This window comes from Camellia sinensis, chromosome 10 (genome assembly GCF_055761805.1).
Source record: "Camellia sinensis isolate YWXY chromosome 10, ASM5576180v1, whole genome shotgun sequence".
NCBI classification, from domain to species: domain Eukaryota; kingdom Viridiplantae; phylum Streptophyta; class Magnoliopsida; order Ericales; family Theaceae; genus Camellia; species Camellia sinensis.
The window spans coordinates 135,033,426-135,053,933 of NC_138970.1; the positions used below are offsets into that span (position 1 = coordinate 135,033,426).

The window sequence follows — 20,508 nt, forward strand, 5'->3', positions numbered from 1 at the left end:
GCCCAATGGGTATTAATTAAGAAAACAAAATAACCACAACATGTGTCAACCATTTAACCGCTCATCGAAATAAGTTAAGCATCATTGTCAGGTGGTGGTGGAGGTGGAGGGAAGTAGTGATGGTACAACTGAGTGACTCGATGGTCAATCTAATCAATGCGGTTACTTGTCACTTCATCACGTCACCCAGAGTCTACAAGAAACTCACCAAATTGTTGAATTAGTGAGTTCTGAGCAACGGCAAATTCATCGAACCGATTACCCAATGTATTAACCTGATTAGCCATTTGTTGTTCCCATTGTATGTGTCACACCCCAAACCCGCCCCTAAAAGTTTGGTCATGACCTAATCGAAAACGGACATTAAATCTGATATACACACATGGGGCCTGAACGGAAGCATTAACTATTATAAAATAACATAAAATAAAAAGAAACTACATCCATTGAGCGACCACTATTATGCCAGGATCACAAACAGTGAATTAGATGATAAATATTTACATACACATAGACAACCCCACCCCTTGGTTGGGCGTATAACAAAAACATTGGGAACTTCAACATATAATAGACAAACAGAGTATAAGCCAAAACTTAGCAAACTTCACAAAAACGGGTAGGCTTCACCCAAATGCTTGGACACACAGAAGTTGACAAAGGGAGACGAGCATCGAGGGTTATGGCTGACCTCCAGATTTATTACCTACAGAATCAGACAAAATACAGAGCGAGACAATCTCAGTGAATAATAGTACTTGGATAACTCAATGTTCAACTAGAATTACAATGCAGAGCAATGCATATATATAATGTAAAAGACAGGTAGTTAATCTGATTCTGTACTAATATTCAGAACAGCCTCGTCGGTTCACAACATCACAGATTGGCCCTTGGCCTGGTGGATTCACACATTCACAAATTGGCCCTCGGCCTCATTGTAACAACCCTCACTTTGCCTTAGTCATGCTCACATGCATTTATATGATTTTGTCTTGTCAAATTGCATTCATAAAATATTGTTTTGTTTTATCTAAGTGTTATTGCATGCCTTGTTCCTTGTTTGGTGTGTGTGTAGCCGAGGTCATCTTAAGCCTAGGTCACACCTTTGAACCTCTTACACCTAGGACCATCTTGGAACCACTTTGGCTGACCTCCACCTTCACCCTGGCATATTGGCCGAGATGTCGTCATCTAGGCCGAGGTGTGCATCACCTAGGCCGAGATGTGTATCATCTAGGCCGAGATGTTATCCTTTAGGTATTAGAGATCTTTGATCCCTGCACCTGGTGATCTTGTTCCTGGACTAGTATAACCTAGACCGAGGTGTGGCACATCTAGGCCGAGGTGTGGCACAGCTAGGCCGAGGTGTTGTCCTTCCTAGCCGATATCATTGTTCCCTTACTCGCCGAAGCCTTGTCCCAATCCGAGGTCCTTACCCGCCGGAGTGCCCTTGTTACCTTGCTTGTCATACACACTTTGTCATAACCTTGTCTTTTCACTCAGTCACCTTTTTTAGGAGAACCAACCGGTCGTTGCCACGTGTCCCAGCAGAGGGTTAAGTCTGCTGGCAGTAGAGAAAACATGTCATTTTGTGTCATACCTTTTGCATTGTAGAAAGAGAGGCTCTAGGAAGAGGAAGAGAAGTTCTTAGAGAGAGAACTAGATTTCCAAGCTTGATCTTCACACCTAGAACCGTTTGATCCGAGTGTTGAGGGTAGATTCTTGATTTACACTTGTTAATCTTATGTTTATTCGATCGCATTGCATGATCTAGCATGATTCATGAGCCATGCATTGATTTAAAGTTGTTTTAGAAAGAGAAAATGATGTTCATGTGTTCTTGAAGAAAAACCATGTTTTAATCTGAAAGCTTGTATCAAGATCCATGTTTTTGTATTTGTTTTCTTAAGATCTTCAAGTATGGGTACCAAGGTCTATGTTTTTGAACTCATAACATGAAATCTCAGATTTTGTAATAACAAGTTATGATTTTAGCATTCATGTTCTTCATGTTCTTGAAGGAAGAAAACCCAGATTTCCAAACCTCATTTCCCTAGGTGTGGTCACCGAGACCACTCTTGCCTAGATCTCACACCTAGGCCAAGCATCGTATCTCACCTTGGCCAACCTTGCATGATCACTTGCACCTTAGTCTATCTTGCATGCACACCTAGGCTAACCACTGCACACCTAGGCCGACCATGATACACCCTTGTCGGCACCTTGTAACACCTCGGCAGGTAACTTCACACCGAAGCCTAGGTAACCACACCTCGGCCAAGAGGTGTGGGACCTCGGCCAAGACCTCCTGGGTTCACCCAGCTAGGTCATTGTTGCCTAGATCATCTCTGTGCATCCATTCCAAGACCTAGTTGGTACCCATCATGTTTTCCCTAGATGAAAAACAGTGATTTAACTCCCAGCATGTTTTGCTTTGTTTTGACTTGATTTTGAAAGAAATGCCGGGATCATTTGCATTCATGTGAGGCTTGTCTTGAGAGTGCATTTCATATCCATCTTTGAGCATTCCTTCTTGTCTCCTTGAAGTGCATTCAGTAGACTTTGCCATGTGTTTGTAGGACTTGGACCCTTGCTTTAACCCCGACGTCTGAAGTGCTATGTGAGTGGTATTTTTAATAAAGCTATGTTAAAAAGTTTTGATAAAGCTTTGCTTCGTTTTAGAAAAGTATTTAATCAAGCATGAATGATTATCCCTAGTTTTGTATCAAGTATTATATTTGTTTTGATGACATTTTAGGAAAGTCCTTAGTGCCAGGAAACTATAATGCAACTGCACCCTTGTTTTGAAAGTCCTTACTGCCAGGGGACTATAATGCAACTGCGCCCTTGTTTTGACAGTCCTTAGTGCCAGGGGACTATAATGCAATTGCACCCTTGTTTTGACAGTCCTTAGTGCCAGGAGACTATAATGCAATTGCACCCTTGTTTTGCCACTGACGATTTTCCGCGTGGATTTGTTTGTTCGGAATGTCATCCCTTGGTATTATGTAGATGTTATTAACATCCAAGAAGATTTGAAAGATTTGATTGATGAACTTGATTCATCCCATGTTTTGTTACAAGCTATGATATGTATTGTTTTGGAAAAGATCTCGAATATCATTCATTCAAACCTTTATTCCTTATATCATTCACGGAGTATCCAAGCTCACCCTCTCCTTATATATATGTAGGTGTTTAGCAGGAAGGCGGTGACGCCTAGGTGTATTTTGCAAGCTTGTTTTGGATTCATACTTTTGCTAGCATCTTGAAGATTATACTTCTTGGCTTATAGTTTATTTCTTTTGTTTATGTCGGCTTGAGAAGCCTTTTGATCAAGATGTATTATGTACTTTATTTTATTTGTATCCAAGTTGTAAAACCATGTTAAGATGTATGTCATTGCATTTGATCTATGCACAGCTCTTATGGACTACTTAGATTTAAATTTATTGCTTCCGCACATGTAAGCTCCATATGTATACTCTAGTTGTGTGTGAATCTTTGTAAGTTGGCCTTTGGTAATCTCGGATTACTGGCCATCACGGCACCATTCTGCTAGGGACGGAATGGGGTCGTGACACTCATAGATTCATAACTTCACAAATTGGCCCTTAAACAGAACGGCATTAAGCCCTTATCAGAATGGCATACAACCCTTATCAGAATGGCGTTAAGCCCTTATTCATGCATGTATGAACTCAAGAGGTGGCTCGCACGGATTCTAGAGGTGACTCGCATTGCAGCACTTAGTTCCGTATAGCACTTTGCTTTATACTAACAGATCATACAAAATGGCCATAGGCGTCATAACTTTCACAGAACGGCTTTAAGCCTCATAACTTTCACAGAACGACCATAGGCCTCATTCATATATGTATGGACTCAAGAGGTGGCTCGCACAGATTCTAGAGATGACTCGCATAGCAGCACTTAGTTTCATGCAGCACTTTGTTCCATACCAGAAATTATTAGGTCATAAAGACCGAACAATGCATATTATGTCATAACATAGCATAACCGAAACGGATAAACAAAAACAAAATAACCTTAGTTCCTTAAGAATACCATTATGGGATAGTGCACATAAACTTCTCATGACTTAATTACCGATTAACACAATTATCTCGCGTATAGCAGAATAAGAATCATAACTATTACAGAGAACACATAATAACGTTAAACCTTTGCATTCATATCGTAGGTTCTGAACGACCTCGGGTCCATATGTAACACAACAGAACTATTTCAGATTCATACGGATGCACATAGCTTATCCAATTATTTTGATCCCTCAGAAATATCCATACTCGATGATTTATAGCTGAACAGCCTCAGGCCCATTAGTAGCAAAACGGTATGCTTTCATAGTTACACTAAAACCATTATTCCAGAACGAACATAAGTTCTCTTTCTTCATTAATAAACGACATAATTTACTTACGAAGAATAGAATGTTCACATCAACTATTAATCAGAGTCATACAGAGGTATACACCTTTGTTTAATCGTTCATATACGTTAACATGATTAACCTGCAATTAACAGAGTGCTAATGGTAATTGGTAGCTGTAAGTAACGCAAACTACGTTAATACTATTACTCACAGTGCTGTGGCGGAGTGAGGGTTCCTCCCGAAGTGTGCCCTACACACATATAACACACACATTAGTTTCATTTTTCTTGTTAAATCATTTCCTAAGTCATTACATTTCGAATGAATTTACAACCATCTTAAGGTCATCGAAAAATTATTCTAAAAATATCAGAGGGTCGAGCATGCAAAACTGAGCAGACATTTTTTTCCGGTCTGGGCCGCAGGTGCGGCCGTCCCCTCCGCACAAGTGGACATGGGCCGCACGTGTGGTCCCCCTTCTCCGCACGAGCGGCCAAAAGCAGAATGTAATTCCCATTTTTTTTTCCTCTTGTCCGCACATGCGGCCATGACCTCCGCACGTGCGGCCGTGACCCCTGTTTTGGGCAATCCGTATTCAAAGCACAATTCAACTAAGTTACAACACATCAAGGCCCAAAAATGGAGGAATTAAGACAACATAATGGTATAATCATCACATCAACATGGATTAAACATTCAATTAGGCCTTTAATTCTTTGAAACTCATAAACATAGCTCAATTCCATGAAATTCCTAACTTTTCACACACATAGATATACATATATATACATCGCCATTTGACTACATAGTTGAGCTCAAGCATGACAATCAAAGAAATAAAATATAATTTCTCACTAAATAGTTCAAAATCATTCCAACTTCATCAAGCATAAGAGACATCCTCTCAATTAATCACTTAATCCAATACATAAATGAGTTTCCACATGAAATAACAAGGAAACAAGATGCAATTCCTTCACATAGCTCAAATTAGTTCCCCCAAGACAACCATATGGTAAGTATAACTTCCCAATTAAACAATGATCACATACAACACTTCAAACATAACTCTAGCTCACCCAAATGAAAGGGCATGCTTACTCAAATCCAAGAAAGAGGTTATTTAAGATGAAATTTACATACCTTGAGCTTAAATTTCCGTAAACCCTCTCAAATCCCCCAATTTTCCTCCTTGATGAACTCTTTCTCTTCCTCTAAAACGCTCCTCTCCCAATTCTCTCTCAGGAGATATTTTATATAATGACTCTAAACCAAATAAATAAAGAACATAGATATATATCTAAATTGTGAATAAGGACAAAAGTTAATCAGTTTAATCACTCCAAATCAAATTTCTACAAAAATGCTTATTATTACCTAAAAATTATGCTGATCTCAAATGTAAAATCAATTCCAAAGAATTAAGCCTCTAAGGCTTCCAATTTCTGATCCAAACATAATAGTTGTAACAGATTTGTCTCCTATTAGACAGATATGAATCTATTTTCATAAGATTCACTTAATTAAATACAATTTCACATAAAATTTAACAATAAGCATTTAAATGCACAGAATAAGGGACTGAAAATGTACCAGAAACACATGCGAGGGTCTGGTTATTACAGTATGCGTTGATTGTACCGTTCTTGTTCCAGCGCCAAATAATCAGTCCAGTATTGGGGTTGTTGATTTGGTGGCATGACATTGTCATTGGGTCTTCGAGATCAGGTATTGGTTCATTTGCAAAATTAATAGATCCCAGTAAGTTTTCAACGCCACCAGCTCGGGTCAGTGCATACTCTGAAATTGGCGAAGTGATTTTCACATTTACTTCACCTTCAATGCTAACATGATGTGCTTTGAAAATTTTAGTTAGCAGAGCTCCAAAAAGTAGTAACCGGCCACTGAGAGTACCAAGATTTGCAACTACCATTTCCTTCAGTAATATGTAACATAAATCTAATGTTTGTCCAACTTCAAAACAATATAACAAATAAGCATTAAAAAATGGAACAACATCAAAATGTCTTTTTTTGGAAGTGACATTTTCGACTATCCATCGATGAAGAATATGAAGGTAGGGTTTCAAATGTTTTGCTTGTAAATTAGCACCGGTAAATCGATTCTCACAAATTGTGGTATAAATCTTAGTTATATCACCAACAATGTTAGCTAAGTCATACTCAATCTGAAAATGACATTGCAAATCCCCTGACTGAACTCCAATAATTTGTGCCAAAGTGTTGGATTTCAGTGTGATTATTTTACCTTTGACATAAGAGGCAGACTATTCTGTTCAACTTCTCCCTCAGTAGGTCTCAAATGAAGGTAAAATAAATACACAAGACGGGAATATACCTTCTGTGGTAAATTAGTTAAAAGTAATCATCCCATCGTCTCCAGTTTGCCAAGCAACAGAGGATCATATTGAGAAGGTAGATTTACCCTTCTCCCTGTAACAATTGGTCGATTGGCAAAATTTGAATAAGCTTGTTCGTGATTGTACGTGAGAAAATCAATAGTTGGATAGGTCTGTTGTTGTTGCTGTTGTTGACGTTGTGAAGGGTTAGAGGTTTCGCCACGTTCGGGTATAGCTCTTTTTGTTCTCGGCATGACTTATGAAGGTAAGCAAAATAACAGCAACAGTTAAGAAAAATGTATGAAAGATGTATAGCAAAATACATGAAAATGGTGTGCAAAAGGCAAGCAACAGATAGCCAAACTGAGCCTTGGGTGCTGGAAGCTGGGAGTGAAGCCAGTTGACCGGTCGGATGACCCACTGGTTGACCTTCGCGTCGACCTGTTTGCTAAAATATTCGGCTTACTTCTACATCTCAGCTCTGAAATTGTGAAGCTCTGGTTCAAACTAACCTCTTATGAAAGCTCTTCATCTCTTCTTTTACACGAATATGAATTGTAAATATCTACACTGAATTTTTGAAATTAATTAGTTGTCAAATTGATTGAGGTAGGTGGTGGAGGAGGTGGTTGTATGGCTCGGGTTTGTGATCTTGTTGTATTGCTACTATTTAAATAATGAATGTAAATAAGATGGTAAAGAAGTTGCTGAAGTTGTTGGAATGAAGATGGTGAAGATGGTGAAGTTGTTGGAATAAAGTTGGTGACTTATATAAAACCTCAGTGAAAGAAATGGTCAAAAAAATCCGTAGCTATAATTGCTTTATTTATTTATTTTTCTTTTCTTTGAACGATTACTGACCAACTGACAATCTATAGCTGAGTTTTGGCTTCTTCTTTTTTTTTTTTTTCTTTTCTTTTATCGAATAGTGACCGACTGACAACCAGCAGTGGAGTGATGGGTCTTTTGCATTTTCATAATCAAATACATCAATCAGTAGCCCCAATAATATGAGTTTCACAAGTGAGGCAGGGGTGAGAGACAATAATGAAGCTAAGGAAAAAAATACAAGTTAACTGATTTTTCATTAAATTGATAAAATTTAACAAATGAAAAAATGTTGATAATATTTGGTAACGTTTACGTTCTGGTTTATATTTAAAAAAAAATTAATAAATTGGTTTTTGTTAATTTTTATAAAAATGTAAATTATAAACGTTTTTGGTTTGAATAAAATATTTGAAAAATATTACAAACGTAAACAAAAAAAATATGTTTATTCAGACCTAAAAAATTAATTGACACAAATTATTTGAAGAAAAAAATTATTTGAAATTTTTTTTTATAAATTATTTTAAAAAAAATTAATTGAAAAAAAAAATTAATAATTCATTTTTTTAATTGAATTTTAAAAATAGTTTGATTATGATTGTTGATCAAAAATTTCAATAGAGTTTTGAATTGTGTGTTTGATTATCAATTACTGGTTGAATTGAGTTTTGAAAATTATTTTCAAAACTCATAACCAAACAAATTTTCTTATTTTACATGTCACATCAAACTTTCAAAACTTAATTCCATACTCAATTCAAAACTCAATTCAACACTCTATTCAAAAACCATAACTAAACAAATTTTCTACACTCAAATCATAATTTCAAAACTCACAAACTCAAAATACAACTCTATTCTCAAATCATATTTAGAAAACTCTATCAAATGCAAACTAACTTATTCTTACCACCAACTTGATTTGTCCTACTACCGATATGATAGGAAATAGAGTGGGGGACTATGAACTCATCTCATTACCATACCTATTTATCACTTTATGTGTCAACATTACATTAATAATAAATATAAAAAATATTTTATATTTTTTTTATTTATCAATCAATCATCTCTTCTACACGTACATGACTGAGTCTTAAAAATAAACCTAAAATATCGACTTTTATAACATTTTACTATGGTAACCGATAAGTGAACCTGCACCAAACAGTACAAAGGAATAACTTAAACCATGTACCTCACGTGAAGCTAGGGATGGCAATTTGAACTCAACCCGACGGGGACCCAATCCCCCGACCTCAATTAGAACGGGTTTTACCAGAAAATTATCCCCATAGGGCCGGGGATGGTATTGAAAATTGAATCCCCGATGGTTTTCGGGTCGGGGACAAGGATAGGTTCTCCCGAGCCTAGCCCCGGCCCGAATTATCCCTGCATAATTCCCCGAATATTCCCCATATATATATGTTAGTCTACCTCTCTCACTCACATAGTTCATTTCATTTCTCTCAGTCTCAGCCTCAGCCTCAGCCTCAGCCTCAGCCTCTCTCTCTCTGCGTAGTTGGTCTCATGGCGTCGACGGCGATCTCCCTCCTCCCATCACCGCCAATTGCCAATTTGCCGCTGTCCCTCCTCCCCATCGCCATTGTCCTTCCTCTCCATCACCGTCGTCCCTCCTCTCCATCACCGTTGTCCCTTCTCCCATCATCGTCAGAGTTCTGTCGCCTCTCTATCGCCGCCAATTGCCGTCGTCTCTCTCTCTCTGAATGTGTTAATTTTTTTTTTTATATTTGAGCTCAAATCTGTTGAATATACATTTGAGCTCCGGGTTTTGTTGTTGCTAATGATGAATAGATATGATTGGTGTTGTTGTTGATGAATGTATATGTTGAATCTCTATTGTTGAATATATGTGTTTGTTGCTTCTTTTTTTTTTTTATATTTTGGTCGGGGAATTTTCGAGTTCAGGGAAACCCGATCCTCATTAGGGGGTGGGGACGGCAGCAGTAATAGGCTCCTCATCGGGGATCGGGGTCGGGGACGGAAAAATTTCTACCATCGAGGATGGGCGGTGTAATCCCTGGCCCCAACCCGTTGCCATTCCTACGTAGAGCATTCACACTTCCTAGTGACTTCCACGAAAAACAAAACATTCCCAGTGGACTTCCACAAAAATACAAAACATTGTACTTGTTTGGATCCATTTTTCCAAAAATATTTTTCAGAAAATTCTACTTTCTTATTTCCCGTGTTTTTTTGTTTTTACTGAATTTTTTTAATATTTTAAGCAATTTTTTTACTACCTAACATAGATACACCTAAAAAGTAAAAAAATTATAAAAAAAATCTTTTAAAAATTCACTAAATACCAAAAATACAAAAAAAAATACAAGAATTCAGTACATTTTTTGTATTTTTATATATTTATTAATTTTTTTAAATATTTTTTCACAAATTTTGTACTTTTTAGATACATCTAAGTAAGATGCATCCAAAAAAGTAAAAAAAAATGTTCAAAAATTTAAAAATATTCACTAAAAATAAAAAAACACGAAAACCAAAAAACTCAGTTTTCAAAAAACTTAATCCATAAAACTCAAATCAAACACACTGATTGTTATGCAAATTAGGAGGTGTATACTATATGTACTTTTATTAAAAATATATATAATTTTATTATGAAATTTTATAATATTATTATAAAATGCATAATTTTACTATAAATTGATGTAACAAAAAATATCGTAATCAAGTACAAATTTTTACAATATCAATCACAAAATTTTAAACATTTCATTACGTCAATTTAAAATGAGATTTCGCATTTTTTTTATTAATATTATAAAATTTTATGATAAAATTATACATTTTATAATAATGTACATATGATATACACACCATAGCATTTTCCTAATTGACTGGTTAATTTCAAAACAGTTGTTGGCAATGGCATTCAAAATATTAGTTGGCGTATCCTGCAACATGGAGGCAAATGTTGAGCAATAATGTCAATCTTTGAAGTGCCTGTGTATGGAACACCGACACACTAAAGACACACGTGTTCACATGTCTGACATGTCACGTGTGTACACCTTTGTGAGTTTGTTTTCTTAATTTTAGAAAATTCATTAGGAGTCGAAATAAAATATAAAATTAAAAAACAAAATAAGAAAGAAAAGACAAAGTAGGAGAAAAATGGAAAAATAAAAATACACCCGCACCTACATTGATGTATTTCATATCTGTCCTAAATTCATATTTACATACGTAACAAATAAAAATATATAAAAGATATTTATTTCTTAACAGTATTCCTATTGTATCCGTATATGATTTTTTTCAAAATTACCGTGTCCGTTCTTAGATGTCAATTATGAAAGTCAACATAAATAATTGCAATGAATGACAAATTGGACACAGGGTTAGCTAATTTTATATCATAATAAATGGATGAAGACTGACTAAATTTCCCCATGTCATATTTTAATGCCACAGAAAGTCAACCATTTTCTAGATCTTATTTAACAACTAAAAAAAGCATACAATTTAGCCAAATCATTTATGGTTCGCATTCTAATTAAATGTTTAGATTAGTCAGAACGGTTGTTACTTCCTGGAAAGAGCTCTAGTTGCCGTCAACGAATATGCATGTGCAATTTTCACAAAGCCCCAGTTTTCAAACAAAGCTGCACCCACCTCAAAACCTGTTAAGATCACCATTTCCTCCTAGTTATCCCTTCAAACAGCACAAAAGGCTCCACAGCCAGAAACACACAAAAGAGACAATGGCAGAGAGTGCCGTGTTCCATCTACTAGCCAACTTTTCACTCTTCCTCCAGGGAAAGGTGAATTTGTTGAGCGGAGTTTGGGAAGAGATTGAGTACGTCAGGGATGAATTCGAGCGTATGTCGACTTTCCTCAGAGTTGCTGACTCTATGGAAGAAAATGACCCAGAACTCAAAGTTTGGGTCAAACAGGTGCGAGATGCTGCATATGACACTGCAGATGTTCTTGACAAATTCAAGCTTCACCTTGCACATCATCATGGCGATGGATTCCGTGGTTTTATTTGTAAAATTTCCTGCTCCATCAAGACTTTAAAAGCTCGCTATCAAATTGCTTATGAAGTACAAAGAATCAAGAAGAGGGTCGTCAATATTTCGGTGGGACATCAGAGATACCATGATAGGTATGGTATACTAGAGCAAGGCTCAAGGCCCACTGTAGTTAACAACACATGGTATGATTGTCGTGTTGATGCTCTTCTACTTGAAGAAGCTGAGCTTGTGGGCATCGAGAAGCCCAAAATGCAACTGATTGGGTGGTTGGTGGAGGGAGATCCTCGACTTAAGGTGATTTCGGTAGTGGGAATGGGAGGATTGGGCAAAACCACTCTTGTTAAAAAGGTCTACGATGATGCAACAACGAAGAAACATTTCCAGATTCGTGCTTGGATCAATGTTTCAGAATCATTCAAGACTGAGGAGCTCTTAAAAGGCATGATTCGCCAGCTCTTTAAAGAAGTCAAGCAACCAGTCCCGCAAGGAGTGGAAACCATGGATTGGAATAGCCTAAAAGGAATAATAAATGCCTTCCTGCAACAAAAGAGGTATGTCCTTGTTTTTGATGATCTATGGGATATTCAAGCATGGCAAGCTTTTAGATATGCATTCCCTGAGTGTAACTATGGCAGCCGAGTTATGCTCACAACAAGAAATGCTGATTTAGCCTCTTTCTCCAGTAAAGAATATCATGGCTATGTCTATGATCTCCAGCCCTTGCCTCCCCAAGAGTCTTGGGTCTTATTCTGCAGAAAGACATTTCAAACGAATTATTGCCCCTTGCATTTGGAAGAAATTTTGAGAAGCATTTTGAAAAGATGTGAGGGATTGCCGCTTGCAATTGTGGCTATCACTGGTCTTTTATCGGTGAAGGACAAGAGCAGCATAGTAGAATGGGAGAAGATCTATCGCAGCCTTGGTGCTGAACTAGAAGGAAATAATAAACTCTCGAGCATGAAAAAAATATTGTCACTCAGTTACATTGATTTGCCTTACTGTCTAAAGCTTTGTTTTCTGTACTTGAGTGTTTTTCCAAAGGACCATCTAATTGACCATTGGAGATTAATTCGGTTATGGATAGCAGAAGGATTTGTAGAAGTACAAGAAGGAGTACAAGATGAAGAAGTCGCCGAGGGCTACCTCAATGAGCTCATCAATAGAAGCTTGATTCAAGCGGCGAAGATAAAAGGTGGAAGGGTTAAATTATATCGCATCCATGACCTTTGGCGTGAAATTATTGTCTTCAAGTCGAGAGAGCACAACATTGTAACAATAGTCAATGATCAAGACACGACGTGGCCCGAAAGGGTCCGACGCCTGTCAATCCAAAATAATTTAGAACATTTACAACAAAGCAAGCGTTTCACTCGGCTACATTCTTTGCTCCTGTTTAGTGCAACATATTCACCAAGCATGTTGTCCAAGCTTGCATCATTAAGTGCTTTAAAACTTCTGAACGTGTTGGATTTGAGTGAGGCCTCATTGGACATTTTCCCTAATGAAATTGTCAAACTACAACATCTCAAATATCTGAGTTTAAGGGGAACCAAGGTAAAAATAATTCCAACATCAATAGGAAAGCTCAAGAACCTGGAAACGTTGGACCTTAGACACACCTACGTTACTGAGTTGCCAGGTGAGATCCTAAATCTCCAAAAATTGCGCCATCTCTTGGTGTATCAATATGAAGAAAAACTCAATTATTATTCTTTTGATAATGAATGCGGATTCAAATCCCCAATTAAAATAGGACGTTTGTCATCCTTGCAAAAACTTAGTTCAATTGAAGCAAACCATGGCAGTGGCGGCATTGTATCAAGAGAGATAGGGAAACTGACACAACTGAGGACATTAGGCATTGTGAAGCTAAGAGGTGAAGATGGGAGGGTGCTATGCTCATCCCTTGAGAAGCTAAACAACCTTTACGCGTTGTACGTTACTGCAATAGATGAAGACGAGATCATTGATCTAGAATCTCTATCTTCACCTCCTCGACTTCTTCAGACACTATTCCTGAAAGGTCGTTTAGAGAAGTTACCGCATTGGACGTCTTCTCTTCACAGCCTAGTGACAGTATGTTTATGGTGGAGCAAGTTAAGGGATGCTGATCCCTTGCAATGTCTTCAAGGTTTACCCAATCTAGTTTATCTTGATCTTGTTCAGGCATATGAAGGGGAGGGATTGTGTTTCAAGGCTGGTGGGTTCCAGAGACTTAAGATTTTATTGCTTATTAGATTAAAAGGATTGAAGCAGGTGATAGTGGAGGAAGATGCGATGCCTCATCTTGAAGAGCTTTATATTTGAAATTGCAAATTGATGGAGGAGTTGCCCTTTGGCGTTGAACAACTAAACAACCTTACATTGCTTGACTTATTTGATATGTCTGATGTATTGGTTTCCAAGTTGAATAAAGACCTTCAAGGTGGGGATTACGAGAGAATAGCTCACATCCCTGAAGTTTGGATTGATGACACAAAAGTAATGAACAAAGGGACTGATACGTAAGGCGAAAGAGAGAAATTGTATTTTCCTGTACATCCTTATGGATTGGATTAAAAAGAGTTTCTACCATGTTTGAATTCTTCATTTTTTGATTCCTCGTATTCCTTTGTTTCTCAATCTTCTTTTTCCTAAGTTGTTAATTTGATACACTTCAAATTTGCAAATGAATTATCATTTTCTGCATTTGTAACATTCTCACTATAAAGCACGGATACTTCAAAAAGGGAGACATATCCGGATTCCAATACTCCTTAGATACTCGCAGATACATATCGGATACTTCTTAATTAATTTTTTATTAATTTTGAAGTATCAGATACTCGAAGTTACATATTACTTATAATATTTTGTTTAGTTCTTTGATAAGAGGAATATAGTAAGAGTTAAAGTAATAGAATTTGTCAAATTGATGTATCCTTATTGTCTCTCTCGCTTCTCTCTCTTTCTCACTCTCTCACGTTTCTTCTCTTTGCTCTCATTCTTTTTTTGTTATTGGCATGTAAGGATGATGTTTAATTTGCATTTACTTTTGCTTTTAGTTTTGGATGTTTTATGAATGTTTGAAGACTTTTAAGTTAATAGGAATCTCTCTCTTTATTTATTACTTTAAGTTTTATTTTCATGCATATTACATTATTAAAATTATAAAAAAAAAAAATTTACGAACGTATTCCTGCCATACCTGTATCATACTTTCTCAAATTTTGACGTATCGCCATATCCATATCACCATATCCGTATCCGTATCTGTGCTTCCTAGGTTATCATTGATGACTTAAAAAAGTATATTTGCTGAAATTTTTATTTAATAATGGTTTTTTGGCTTTAGCTAAGGTCCTGTGATATTCACTAATGAAGGAGAACAAGTTGAAGCTATTGACTTTGAAGACTCTTAGTTTTATAGGAATCTTTCTTCTTTATCAAGTTGTCTTTTGTTATAGGTTTTATTTTTATGCATACTACATTACTAAAAATTGTAAAAATAATATTTTTACGAACGCATCCCCGCCGTACCCGTATCCTAGTTTTTCAAATTTTTTTGTATCGCCGTATCTGTATCGTATCGTATCATAACCGTATCCCGTATCTGTATACGTGCTTTCTTTCCCATAATACATATCTCAGTAAAAATGGCAAATAGTTATCATTTGCAATTATGACTCTAGTCAAAACCTCTAATTATTCTAATTGAGAGCATTTGCAACTAAATTCAAACTTTTCTAACAATTTGTCTCCTCAACTTACTTTTGGGAGGTTTCCTACGGTTTGAACTCAACGAATTTGAATTCTCAGCCACTAGGCCTACAATATCAATCAAGTTATTGTTCCCACTAATATACCAACACCCTCTATGCAATCTTTGAATGTGCAACTCATTGTAACAAAGATGGTAAAAGTAATACCAATTGAAGATAAGTTATTCAGAGAATGCTAAGATGGTTTGCTTATGTATAACAAATACTTACAAATGCAATGGTAAGGAAGAGTGATATGATTGCCATAAATAAAAATATTGGCGGAAGAAAAGACCCAAACTGACATGTGAAGTGTTAGTAAAAAGAATTTTTTTATTTTATTTAATAACATATTTTCATATAGTGGATCCCACTTGAGCAGGACAAAGCTTAGTTTGGTTTGGTTCAAGAAAGTTTGACAGGTGATCCTAATTTGTTTGTTTAAATTTTTTTTGTTTTCTTCAAGGGATTTCCATCCATTAACAGCGACAAGAAGTTGTTATTTGCCCACATTCCAAATTGTGGGTACTTGTATCAAGCCCAATACGTGGCAAGCCCTATGAGTGCCATATCACCAAAACCCCACCCGCGTGGTAGACCAATAAGGCACCACGTGGGCATACCACATGTTTGATACATGGCGAGCCATACGGGCGCCGTGTGCCAAGGTACCATGCAAAACCAAGACTATATGCTTAGCCTAAGCGGGAGCATACATAGAAGCTCAAATGTATCTCAATATGAAGAGCCCTGCAACAGGCAGCACCATGGCCCCGCAGGACCCATGGTCCTTCATACCTCACTCCAAAACCAAACAACAATATAATCAGCCCCCAGTTCACTTGGACTTGGACTTGGACTTGGACTGATAAACACTAGCTCTCCTAAACATTGAGATAGGCCTGCGGCCCATTCTCCTACTGGGTCGCCTAGAAGCGAGCCGTGGCTCTCCTAAACACTGAGGTGGGCCTTGGCCCATTCACCTACTTGGTTTCCTAGGTTGGAAGCAAGACCCAGGCATTACTACTCGGGATCATCAGAAGATATTGGACTGGCAATTGAGGTCATGGGATCGTCGAGATGGTTGTCTTCTTGCTAAGACAACTCCATCTCGACCAGGCTTGGAGAAGAGGCAACGGCGACCTTACATTCATGTCATCTGATGCATATACGAAACGTTACTTTCCACCTGCCATGAAACGTTGCTCTCCACCTACCGTCAAGCCACAGACGGCAGAAAGGCTTATATCACTTCTGGTAGAGTTAGGGAGAACGAGCCACCTGTTCAATAGTTTGCTTGGGCTCCAATACTCTTGTGACCTATATAACGTATCATTTATGCAGCAAGAAACTTCACTCCAGCACGCAATTCTAACACACTAAGTCTCACACTTAAATATTCCCTCTTACATTCTACATTAGTATTCAAGGTCCATTACTGCCAACCTCTCCCTCTCTAAAGCTTGCCTTGGCCTCCTCCCCACCTCCGGTGATCTCAATCCATTGAAGTGCCCGCCATCTTCCTAGACTATCTCTAACCACACCTCTCACCCACACAAATCATAGACAAATTGTTTAGCCTGTGTTTGGTTCATGGATTCCCACACAAATCATAGACAAATTCTTTAGGCTATGTTTGGTTCATGAATTTGGGGAAGGATTTGAAAAGGGGAAGGATTTGAAAAGGGAAAGGAAAAATGTGTGTGAAGCGTTGGTGAAATGTAAACATATTTGATTCACATTTCACCTAACTTTCCCCTTTTCTTTTCCAAATCCCTCCCCAAATCCGAGAACCAAACACAGCCTTAGGAAATATCATATGGGTTTCCTTTTTCATTACAAATTTACAAACCCAAATTCTAAGAAACTAAAGAAATCCAAGAGGTATTGATCCAAGAACAAGGACATAACACAACAAAGGACTAACAATAACAAGAGTAAGTAAATATAAGAGATGGGTGAGAGTGACTCACAGGAGGGTTGTTCTTTTTTTGTCGCGCCTCTCTCTCTCTATGGCTTGTAATGGTTAGGGCAGCAAAATGAGTCCCAAAGGCAGACCTAATCAAAATGGGTATTGAAAGAACAGCAATATGCTTTTTGTTGCGTGCTCCAATCACCGTGAGGGCCAATGGTGGTGACTGGTGGCAGAGGCAACAATGCTGCAGAAAGTGGTACAGAACACTTACATGAATGAGACCAGACAGTTGTAGGAACCATACCCATGTGAGTGTTTTGTGCAACTTTCTATGGCTGAGATATGTGAACCAAGCATTTCTTGTTCCACGGTAGCTGACATTAAAAAACAGTAGTTGGTGTATCCTGCAACACGGAGGCACATATTAAGCAATAATGTCAATTATAAAAGTTAACTATTTTCTGGATCTTATTTAACAAAGTTGATAATATGTCCAGTAAGATATGACTAAAGAGAGAAAAAAAATTAGCCACGGCCTATTTATATTGCTCAATTCAGGCCCACCCCATTGCCATACCTATTTACCACCTTATGTGTCAACAATGGATTGGTAACAAACATAGTATGACCCAATAAATGTTAAGACCTATTAAACCAATAAGTATTAACAAGGTGATAAATACAACGTGGTAAGAATTCATGCTGGTCTAGCATTATTGTTACTTATAAGTAAGCCTGCACCAAACAGGACAATGGAATCACGTAAACCACCTACCTCACATGTAGCATTCACACTTCCCAATAACTTTCATGAAAAACAAAACATTGTTATGCAAAAACAAAGACTTAAGAGTCCTACAGTTGCCATTAAAGAAATATGCACAAGCAATTTGCTTGCTGTGAAATAGGAAAAAAACATATTTTATAGCATATGCATGAAGTTAATACTACACCGCCGCACAGATCACTGAAACCACAGTTGACTTGGAGCATTGTAATTTCCCAATTTAGATCACCATTTCCTATTAATTATCCCTTTAAACAACATAAAAGCCTACTGCAAAGAAACACTCAAAACATAAAATGGCCGAAACTGCAGTGTTCCATTTACTAGCCAACATTGCACCCTTCCTCCAAGAAGAGGTGAATTTGTTGAGTGGAGTTCGGCAAGAGATAGAAGACATCATAGATGAATTCCAGCGCATGTCGACTTTTCTCAGAGTTGCTGATGCTAAGGAAGAAAGTGACCCCGGACTTAAAGTTTGGGTCAAACAAGTCCGTGATGCTGCTTGACACTAAAGATGTTCTTGACAAATTCAGGCTTCATCTCGCAGATCATCATGGTGATGGATTCCGTGGTTTTGTTTGTAAGATTTGGAGCTCCATCAAGACTTTAAAAGCTCGCCACCAAATTGCTTTTGAAGTACAAAGAATCAAGTCCAGGGTCAACAGCTATGAAGCACGGACACGAACACGTGACACGACATGGACATGTGGACACACAAATTTTCAAAAAATAGGGGACACGACACGCTAGGACACATTCAATATATATAATTAAATTTATTTATTATATGTCATAAAATTATTTAAAAAAATCATTGAAGGTAATAAAATTAATAAACACATATCATTAAAATTAACAAAACTAATCAGCCCAAAAATATATATATATAATTAAATAACAAAGGTAGAGAGAAATTCCAAAAAAAAAAAATCAAAGAAAAAAAACAAAATAGAAGAGAGACAGAAGGAGAGGTGTTACAATCAGCATATAAAGAAAAAAAAAAGTAAAAAGAAAAGAAAAGTCAAAGAGCAGAACAGAAGAGCGATAGAGAGAAGATCGAAGAATAAAAAGAAAATGGAAGAAGATCAAATGAAGAAGAAGATCGAAGAAGATTCGAACGAAGAAGAGAATCGAAGTTGTACCTTCGATAATAACAAGAGCAACAACCAGCAACCGGCGACGGCAGACCGCCGACGAGTGACGACCGACGACTGACTAGTGATGAGCGATCACCGACCACCAATGAGCCTTTCTCTCAGTCTCTTCTCTTTTCTCTGTTCAGGATCTAGGTCAGAAATTGATTTCATTGCTTTAATTTTTGTTTTTTTACACATTGACCCCCACTTCAAGCGTCATAAATTATGATTTTCACCCCCACAGTGTCCCAAACGTGTCCTTTACGTGTTCGGCTACAAAAAAAAAAAAGAAAAAGAAAGGCAGCTTCTGCAATGTGTCGGACATGTGTCCTGCGCATATCCGTGTCCAACACGTGTCCGACACTCATACTTGGCCCTCATAGAGGTGTCCGTGCTTCATAGGTCAACAGTATTTCCCAAGGACATCAAAAATATCTTGATATATATATGGTATATTAGGGCAAGGCTCAAGGTCCTTTGTTGTAAACAATGCATGATATGACTATCGTGGCGATTCACTTCTACACAAAGAGGCAAAGATAGTGGGTATCAGAAAACCCAAAAGACAACTGATTGGGTGGCTAGTCGAGGGAGGTACAGGGATGAAAGCAGTTTCTGTGGTGGGAATGGGAGGCTTAGGCAAAACAACTCTAATTAAAAAAGTCTACGATGATGCAACGGTGAAGAAAATTATTAACAGCCATGCTTAGCTCACTGTTTCCGAGTCATTCAGGGTTGAGGATCTCCTGAAGGACATGATTCAACAACTCTTTAAAGAAATCATGCAACCAATCCCTGTTGGAGTTGAAACTATGAGCATCAACAGGTTGATATGTTTGGTTAATTATTTTTTGCAACAAAAGAGGTACATGGTTGTTTTTGATGATGTTTGGAATGTTAATGCTTGGGAGGCTAAAAAATATGTGCTGCCTGACAACAATTGCGGTAGCCGTGTCATTCTAACAACTCATTTTGCCCATATTGCTTCAACCTGTTGTGAACAAACTGATGGTAATGTTTATATCTTGATGCCTTTGTCCTCATAGGAGTCTTGGACACTATTTTGCAACAAGACTTTTTGGGGGAACTTATGCCCTCCACACTTGAAGCAAATTTCTCTTCGAATCTTAAAAAGATGCAAGGGATTGCCACTTGCAATTGTAGCGATAAGTGGTGTTTTGGCTACAAAGGACCGGGGCAAAATAGACGAAAGAAATGCTTTATTACAGCCTTGGTGCTGAATCAAAGGGCAATGACAAACTAGAGAGTATGAAAAAAGCACTCTCTCAGTTACAATGATCTACCTTATTAGATTTGTTTCT

General features: G+C 37.5%; 1 protein-coding gene across 1 annotated transcript in view; it reads right to left on the reverse strand.

The window, feature by feature from the left end:
* Positions 1-385: 385 nt before the first annotated feature.
* Positions 386-20,508, reverse strand: part of LOC114290817 (uncharacterized) — a 35,982-nt gene continuing 15,859 nt past the window's right edge. Inside the window, exons 2-5 of the mRNA XM_028234799.2 lie at positions 17,535-17,667; positions 17,322-17,406; positions 4,611-4,649; positions 386-706 (exon numbers count right to left, since the gene is read on the reverse strand). Of these exons, the coding sequence (XP_028090600.2) occupies positions 608-706; positions 4,611-4,649; positions 17,322-17,406; positions 17,535-17,644 (333 nt within the window). The 5' untranslated portion in view covers positions 17,645-17,667 and the 3' untranslated portion in view covers positions 386-607. The remainder of the gene's footprint in view (positions 707-4,610; positions 4,650-17,321; positions 17,407-17,534; positions 17,668-20,508) is intronic.